The sequence below is a fragment of the Neodiprion pinetum genome, chromosome 5 (assembly GCF_021155775.2).
Source record: "Neodiprion pinetum isolate iyNeoPine1 chromosome 5, iyNeoPine1.2, whole genome shotgun sequence".
NCBI classification, from domain to species: Eukaryota; Metazoa; Arthropoda; class Insecta; order Hymenoptera; family Diprionidae; genus Neodiprion; species Neodiprion pinetum.
Genome location: NC_060236.1, coordinates 174906 through 184058, shown reverse-complemented (window position 1 = coordinate 184058; position 9153 = coordinate 174906). Strand labels below are relative to the sequence as shown.

The following is a 9153-nucleotide window of genomic DNA, read 5'->3' as shown; positions in this document are numbered from 1 at the left end:
TGGTAAGTGCGTCAAACGAAAGTAAATCATCGATTAACCGTAGCCCGCATAACGGCTGCAGTCTGGAGAGTCTACGGTATTAACCGATACCTTTTAAACACGTTCAAATACACATCTGTACATACACGCAGTACATGCATCCCGTCACGGTTATCTCGTACCGTCGCCGTCACTTCTGATTTCGTTCCTACAGCTTACCGGGCGCCGAGTATAAACGTAAAGAAAATTGTCACCCATGTGCCCACGTGACGATAGGTACCAAACGCCGGCAAATTGCGGACAAAGGAGAGGACTAATAAAAATTGAACAAAATTTTTCTCAAAGTAAATCTGATAAACAGAAAAGAGGAAGAGCAACGGAATGAGCATGAAAAATTTTAAGTTGTTACATATTGAACGGGCATTTGTAACATGCGTACCTTACAGATGCTGCGACAGCATGCCGACCAGTATTTTATTTATGTAGGGCACACCTGGCCAAGCCCTTTGCATGGTTCACTTATACGACGTATGTATTCGTCGCGTCACACCCCATATTCAAAATTTACATCCATACGTACGTATGTACGTACATACCTATGTATGAACGCACTTACACGACGTGTGTAACACGACTCTGCCGTACCTTAACTCCGATTCAGAATTCTATCGGTACATGCATACAGGTATGCCTTATATGCCCGTACATAAATTTATACATAGATGCGTTGACGATGATCACATTTATTGCATACGATACGTCATTTGTTCCGTAATTGTGAGAAGTGGTGTTTTTAAATTTTTTTTTTTTTATCTTCAGCTTTCTTAAAAGCAACAACAAGAACTGCAGAAGCAAAGATAGAATGATAAGTGTTGTAATTCAATAATTTTTACCGTTACTTCATACATACACTTATCAACGGTTATCTTTCAAAAATTTTAAATGCGACAACTTTTTTATGCTCTGGCTTTCTAAAATGATCAATCATATATTTCTAATTGGTTCGTTTCCCCGATGCTTGGAAAACTTTGTTTTCTTTTTATAACAAATACACATTCTATACTACAAAAAGGACGAGAATAGCGTATTTCATGTATTACAGCCAAGCATAGGTCGTTACAATTATACTGCGGAGTTATAGATCGTATATAGGTAGATAATAGAAATGTGTCTGGAGCGTAAAAAGGCGATGAATCCTCGCGAGGATGAAGCCTTATGAAGAAATATTAGCATGTGCATTTATGTTAGACACGCGGGAACATCGCCCATTTATACATATAATACGATGCCTGTACGCTGTGTATACCTTGTGCCGATGGGATTTGCTGTTACGTATTTTCATCTACTTATGTGTACAATAATATAAGTATTTTGTTTTATCATGCATGGCCGCTTGATCATGGCGTACGTGTAAGAATACTTTCATACAGTCACGAATAAATCAGCGAAACATGTACGTAGGTTGTAGGCGTGTTAAAAAGTTAATTAAAAAAGTGATGTTTGTTAAATTTCACGTAAATAATTACGTAATTATTGTCGGTAAGATAAATATTCTCACTATGCAGACACACGTTGATAATAAAATATTCCGTCAAATTATAATTCTCGAAATTCAGTCGATAATCGCATTATGTGCACACGATGCATAACGTACACATTTATTATATCAGTCACGGTCATGATTGATCGATTACAAGGAAAAAAATAAGTCGATCGTCTGAAATGAAAGGTCCTCTTGTGTATCCTTCTTTGTTGAAGACGTTTCGATTTCATTTATTTGTTTATTTTTATTTTTTCTTTTGCTCTTGAAATTCTTTACCTCTATGACGTCATATTTTTTCTTAATTATTATGTTATTTTCATCTCAATCGTTGTCAATTTTTTTCTCAACAGCAACAGTGCATCATGTACTCGTAATCTCTGCACACGTCGTGCATGAAGTTGGGGCCAGGACAATAAGTGGCCGGAATACAGAGCACAGGCAGAATGTCTGGAATGAAAAAAATCGGATTCTTTTTCTTCTGTGGATAAAAATGACGCCTAAACTGGATTAACAAGAATCGCAGATTCAGGATATACATTTTCGACCATTTAATAAGAATCCAATAACTCTGCAAGTATATGTTTACAAAGTGAAAAGGTCATATATTATATCTAAGGACAGGAATGAAGATCGAAGGAGGAGAAAACTTGGCGATCATACGTCTGTTCCTATTTATTCGTGCTTACCGTATGTTCGTCGACACCCGCAACAGTATCCAAGATTTATCGCCGGATCGTTATCACAGAAACGCATCGGACATCCCGTGCAAACAGGAGGAAACAGGGCGTTCACTAAGAATGATAAATCATAGAGTATGGTGCAAAAAACGCTATTGTGATGTAAGACTTTACAATGAAATTCCGGATAATCCTTTAATGCGTTTTAATATGATTTTCCGTTATTGCTATCCGAATCGTACTTGGCGAAAAAAACTCGGCGAAAAAGACAGCCAGCAATTGACAGCGCATATTTTTTTAACAAAATAATTTTCTCCGTAGTGAGTATTGGTGAGATAATGAAAAACGAAATAAAAATTTACCAAATGACCAAGTATTATTGAAAGCAAAGAAAGTCAAAGATTCGACGAACCGATATCGATGAAACGTGAATGACGAGTCTTCGTTTCGCGAAGCGAAGATGCCCTGGCGAATGTACTTGACATCGCAATGACGACAGCGAGAAAAACGATGATATTCACTTTGAAAGACATTTTGACACCGAGTAAACATGTTGAGAGAATTCCGGCTCTCTTATATACCTTTTTAACGCCTGGGTTTTTTTATTTTATTTTTTTTATTTTATCGTGAATCGTTTTACCTGGACACTGATAAAGTCAGTCGCTCGTTTCTTCGTAAGATCGTAAATAACAAATTGTTTTCAAACGACCATTAAAATCAGGTCACCGCCTCTTCCAGGTAAACCAAGAACTCGTAAAATTTACATCGTGAACGAGTGATCTTTCCGCTTATAGTACTGGAAAAATCTACTGCCTGCACGTGTAATTCGTCGGCATCGCGCATATTCAAGCTGTGTTCTTTGGGTGATTGACAAGTCGGTATTTTATCATAATTTACTCCATGTCGATTCAAGTTTATACATTCCACATTGACACGCATTTAATTTAATTCCCGAATAAATTCACTCCTCACTGTCAGAACTATTCACACTTGTGTTTCGTCGGCTATTACGGCTGAACGATAACATGTGTTTAAAGATTCCCGCTTCCAAAGCGGCCGTCGGCTCTGAAATTAAATATGGCTGGAGACACACGATCAGCTGATCGTCGAGTTCGTTGCGTTGCAACTCGTCGTCGAGGCTGTTGCGAATGTGTTGTCGGTGAAAGCCGTAAAAAATCAGGGTAAGTAGTAACAAAAATTTCATTTTCACAACTGCTATACCCCTATAATTTCTGGGCATCTATGCTAGATTAACAAATCTCGCGAAATAAATTCGCGGCGAGTAAAGTAGAATAAACATTATTGCGGTATGAAGCACGTGACAACGTTTATATGTCATTCGTAGATTGGCAAGCATGAATGGTAAAAGTGCAGCGATTCGCAGAATGAAATTTTCTTATAATCGACAGCTGCGTTCTAGGATTTCGAACGCATTTCATATCGAATTTAATACATTCTTTGACGCCTATACGGTAGAAATTGGCTAGATGAACACTGCAGGAACGAACGTATTTGGTCAGGTGATTTGGCGGTTAAAAGCATCAGACGAATATCAAGTATTCGAATTTCGTACTGAAAGCAAAAAGACTTCAAGAGCAAACAATACGAGGTACAAGATAAAATAAACATCTAATTCGTACCTCGATTCGTACCAACCGATCGCAGAACCGTTGCAAGTTCGTGCAGCCTGCGGTTAAGCTGCGTCCGATAGGTTACTGGGTAGGCATACGTATAAATATAGGTAGATAGGTACAGTCAGTATCAAAATGAAAAAAGAATTCACAGTCGAACTGGTATTTACAAATACACGAAATGCGGATTGAAATGTCAATAAACCGAGGGACTGTCACCCACGAATTAGGTGCTGGGCGTATCGCAGACGCGTTAAGTGTATCGATATCGTTTTCAAGCGTGACCGAGAAGGGTCAAAAGCAATATTGAATTGAAAAAAACCGGGAGAGACGCAAAAAACGTAATGACATCGTCTAAGCGTGCGAAAATCGAATACGACGATCTGCCGTTGGATCTGAGTCTAAAAAAGGTGCCGGAAAAAATGGCTGAGGATGAATACGACGACGAAGACGACGAGGAGGTGGAGGAAGAGGAAGTCGAGGTCGAGAGGGATAAAAGCCTCGTCAAAATTTCCCCCCTCGACGAAAGCGGTGTCTTCATAGTCCCAGCTGTCCCTCCGCTCAGCCATCCGATCCTGAAGATACCGGAAAAGCTGCTGTCGCTTGAGTGGCTACTCACCGAGGAGCTGAGGTGCATTCAGTTCCAGCTGCCAGTCGAGTACGTCTACAACCCGATCGAGTACGCCTTCGACGTCCACGCTAAGTACGTCAGGAAATACTGCCAGACGACTAAGAAGATCCTGTTCCTCGGCATGAACCCGGGTCCCTGGGGAATGACTCAGACCGGCGTCCCCTTCGGGGAGGTAAAAATGGTCAGAGACTGGCTTGGGCTCTCGGGCTGCATTGGAAAACCTGTCAGGGAACAGCCAGACAGAAAAGTGACCGGATTTGCTTGCACGAGGAGCGAAATAAGTGGGCGAAGGTTCTGGGGACTGTTCAAAGACGTTTGCCAAACGCCTGAAAATTTCTTCAGGCATTCTTATCTTCACAATTACTGCCCCATCGCTCTCATGGACACCAAAGGAAGGAACATTACACCTGCCGAATTGAAGGCAATTCATTGTTGTTGAAAATCGGATGCGATTCAGGATTTACCAACTTCGGTTTAATTTTGCTTTCTTGTTTGGATTTTTCAGGGCCTCGAACAGAAGACTCTTTACTACAGATGCGACGAGGCACTCGTCGCCACCATTAAACTCTTGCGAATCGAGATAGTCATCGGCGTCGGAAGATTCGCCGAGAAAAGGGCACAGACTGTCGTCAAAACTGCCGGACTTCCCACCCAGGTTCATTTCATTTTATCTATTATTTAATATGAATTCTCGTTTAAATATTCAAGATTCAATACTTAAGAATGAAAGTTTGTAACGATCACATAACGATCTCTGTCATTCATCTGGATCGATCATTTTACTTACAATCAATTACAAATCTCTAATTACCAATATCAGTACTTCAACGTGTAATTAATGTTGTTTTGTTTTTACAGGTGTTGTGCATACCTCACCCGAGTCCCCGGTCCCTGGGAAATGAGAACTGGAGTGAGAAGGCTGCGCAGAGATTGCAGGAGTTAAATTTACTGAGATATTTTGCCAAGTAAATTTTCACTTACAGATATCCAGCGTGCAATATCAACGAGTGATAGTCACAAGTGCAAAAACAAGACTCTATATACAATCGCTCCGATTTAAGCAATAATCCGTACTAATATTTTATTCTCGTCATTTCTTTCATAATACTTCGCTGTTACTGTTGTCATTATTATAACGTATTTTTATTTTTCAAACATGAACGTAAACGAATGGATGAATGTGGCATTGGAAAAGGCTACCGAGGCTTTGAATGCCGGAGAAGTGCCAGTTGGGTGTTTGTTCGTTTACGAAAATGAGATAATAGCATCGGGTCGCAACACTGTCAACGAAACAAAAAACGCAACTCGTCATGCCGAGCTAAACTGCATAGATGATGTGCTCGAATATTGCAAAGATAAGGGAATCGATTATCACAAAGTGTTTGAGAATATCGACGTTATCGTCACTGTTGAGCCATGCATAATGTGCGCCGCTGCGCTTCACCAGCTAAAAATTCGCAGCATCGTTTATGGTTGTCAAAATGATCGGTTCGGCGGTTGCAAAAGCGTGTTTGATGTGACGAAAATTTATGATTACAAAATATCTATTACCGGTAGCGTCAGAGGTGACGATGCGATGCAATTACTTAAAGACTTTTACAAAGGTACAAACCCCAACGCTCCGGCGTCCAAAGTTAAAAAAGGTCGGAAAAAGAAAGTTGAATCCGATGTAGGTTGATTATTTCCTTTTATTATAATTTTAAAAAACCGTTTGCCAACTTTTAATCATATCCTCAAGTCTTGTTTTCACGAGATATCGAAAGCTATGAAGGTTTTCCATTTTTCCAACGAAAACGTACAGACTGTGGATATTAAATAATAAGCAAATAGTGTATGATGCATAATAATGCATAAGGTTGTGCTATCGTAGCAATCGTTTTCTTATCGGATCTCATTTCAATTTGCAGTAATGGTATAAATTAACACAATAGTATTCAAACTCTGATTAATCACCCGTAAGTCCATATCAGTAGCATAGATGCTCTGTACGATGAAAAAGAGACGGTGTTTTAAACTTATTCGCAACAAAAAAAGGAACATAATTGATGAGTGAAAACACTACGAAAATTTTGGTTACAATATTTCAGATTTGTGTTTTGATAATTTATATGTTACATTACCTTTTAAAATTGCGTATCTACTTAAGTACTAAGTATCCTAAAAATTAAGGTTATACTTCTTACGAGTAAGAAGCTATTTTGATTTTGTACCGTACGATCGAGTACCGTATGCATTTTTGTTTTAAAAGTTGTACCAACCTTTTTTTACAACGAAAACTTTCAAGAGTTCAGATCTAACTTTTTCCACGTTACACATTAAACGTGAACTCGCAGATCTTCCAAGTCGTAATCGATGTATCATAAAATTCGGGCAGGGTATATACCTATACTGTATAGAAGATAGTAGAATGTAGAAAACTTACGATTATCCGCACCACGTGGGATCAAGTTCACATTTACCTTGATACCATCTTACGAGTAGTTGATTCTTCAATGTGTAATCCTTGAGGACCATTGTTTTCGTCTGAAAAAAGAGTGCATAGTAAAATGTCAAAGGTATTAACATTGTAAATACTCGAATAAAACAAACTAGCAAAAAAAAAACCAATCACCCTGCGATCAATTTTCAATTAATTTTCTATAGGTATCACAGGTTTGTCACTCACGATAGGAGGTGGGAATATTCTTTGAAAGTCCATAGCGTTCTGGTGCTCGCGATAACTGGTCGACAAAATGTGTCTTGTCTCATCCGTAAAACACGGTTTACACAATTGGCATTCGACTCGAAAACAGTCGTCGCATTTAGCGCAAACTTCTGGCAGTACGACCAGATTTTTATCAGCCACCTGCATTTCCTCTTCCTTCTGATTTCTGAAATAATAATCGCGTTGTGTGTGTCATTGCTGAGGTTCGAAAATTCTCCTTCAACCCTACGGTTATGATTCTGGAATTAGCTGTGCGAAAATAGGATTCACCTAATTCTTAGCGATTCCTTCCTTACTCTTTGGCCGATACCGACGAGTCCGAAAAGGTTGAATAAAACCTGTTCGTAGAGCAGTTGATTAGGCGGATAATGGGCCGAAGATAAATTCGGCGACATATTGGCCTCCATGACAAATACGTTGAGCTCATCGTCTATTGCGAAATCGAATCGCATCATCTCGAAAAAGTTGTGTTGGTTTTTGAACCGTTTTACGACGTCCTTGATGAGGGACTCCTTACTCAGAATGACGTCCCGTATCGCATCGTTAACGTTATCCCAGACCTTCTGGGGATCCTTACCCTGCGCCCTGACGTAACTGTCGAAAGAGTCCTTCATGGAGAATCCCAGATTAGCGTAGTAATTTTTGAGCGACGGAACATCCCATATCGGCAAGTAATCATCGCCGACAACATATTTGTCGATGTTCTCAGGATCGAACGGATAGTACTTGACAGGACAAAACCGGAAGAGAATATCACCCTTGTAAACGTAGACCCTGAGAGGATCGACGGAAGTGACAACGGTGTAGACGCCGATGTCGAACTTGAACCCGTCAACCAGAAAAGGATTCTCAATGAACTCCTGGACGAAAGACCCCTCCGATGCCAGATCGATGTCCGAGACATTGAGTATCTGGATTCCCCGATGTGCGTTCGACTTTTGGACGAAACTCTTCGCCGGGTTGTCGGCCACGTATTTTAGCAAGGCTTTCTTGTCTTCTGGTATCTTGAAAGCTGCCGGCAAGTGCCTCGCCAACTCCGACGTCGAGAGGTCGACTTTGTTCGTTATGTAACCGCACCCCGGTACATGATTCACCTTCTGGTGCGGCGCCAGGGCGTTAAGACTCGAGTAAAGCGATCTGAAGGGATAATCGTGAGCCCACAACAAATCCCAGTCCGACTCGTTCGTTCCTCTCTCAAATCCGAGTCGGTCCAGCACTGCGAAAACGTGTTTCAAATACCCGGAGTCGGGATTTCTTCCGTAGACCCAGTATATCGGTTTTCGATCCTTTATCAATACTTCCTTGATTTCGATCTTCGCAAAGTGTTTTTGCAAACTCGAAGACAGATGATAGAGAGTGTATAAAATGACTGGTCCAACGATACCGAGTATAAATAGTTTGAATATCGTTCTAAGTTTGGTATTCAAAACCGTTGTACCGACCGCAGTATCTTCATTCTGAAAAACGGGTCAATTTTCGTTAATGTCAATCAATTTTGACTAAACTCCATCACCGCCTGAAGAATGTATGACAAGCCCTTTCGAATAGAAATTGCAAGAATGTAAACGTAAACATAACGATGCGTAACGTTGCATAATATGAAAATGGACCTACCTTTTTGCTGTCGGAATTTTTCCCGCTCTTCTCAAATACTTCTTCATCTTCGTTAGAGGTCGCAGACACAAGGCGTTTTTTGACAGTCATTGGAATATTGGTTTTACCCGTTTGTAGAGAAAATTTCGTGCGCGGTACACCGTGTTGTTGAAAAATCACGTCAGAATACGCATCGCCGCGAAGTACCGTTGTGTCTCGAGTCTCAGCCCCGCTCCAATATAACGTTTCGTACAACCTGCGCACGTGGAATGCATTGCGCAGGAGAACCGGATATCAACCTACGTATGTATGTATGCACGTAGAACACGCATACATGACGCGTGTGACGTGCGCTTAGAAAAGTTTTTTTTTTCTTTTCGTCATACGTCTTACGT

At 40.4% G+C, this 9153-nt stretch overlaps 4 protein-coding genes across 4 annotated transcripts in view; 2 read left to right on the top strand and 2 right to left on the bottom strand.

Annotated features, from left to right (window-relative positions):
* Positions 1–9153, bottom strand: part of LOC124219789 (cytochrome P450 4c3) — a 52163-nt gene that overhangs the window by 42289 nt on the left and 721 nt on the right. The window lies entirely within an intron of this gene.
* Smug (Single-strand-selective monofunctional uracil-DNA glycosylase) lies at positions 3319–5458 on the top strand. Its single transcript, XM_046627860.2, has 4 exons — positions 3319–3380; positions 4061–4882; positions 4967–5116; positions 5320–5458. The coding sequence occupies exons 2-4, from the start codon at positions 4175–4177 to the stop codon at positions 5428–5430; spliced, it is 969 nt and encodes a 322-aa protein (XP_046483816.1). The 5' UTR covers positions 3319–3380; positions 4061–4174; the 3' UTR covers positions 5431–5458.
* On the top strand, positions 5613–6479 carry LOC124219800 (tRNA-specific adenosine deaminase 2). Its single transcript, XM_046627932.2, has one exon. The coding sequence runs from the start codon at positions 5618–5620 to the stop codon at positions 6137–6139; it is 522 nt and encodes a 173-aa protein (XP_046483888.1). The 5' UTR covers positions 5613–5617; the 3' UTR covers positions 6140–6479.
* Positions 6256–9021, bottom strand: TTLL15 (tubulin tyrosine ligase-like 15). The gene is made up of 4 exons (XM_046627901.2): positions 8780–9021; positions 7436–8622; positions 7127–7331; positions 6256–6984 (listed from the first exon to the last, which is right to left on the bottom strand). Exons 1-4 carry the CDS (start codon positions 8867–8869, stop codon positions 6886–6888), a joined length of 1581 nt encoding a protein of 526 aa, XP_046483857.1. The 5' UTR covers positions 8870–9021; the 3' UTR covers positions 6256–6885.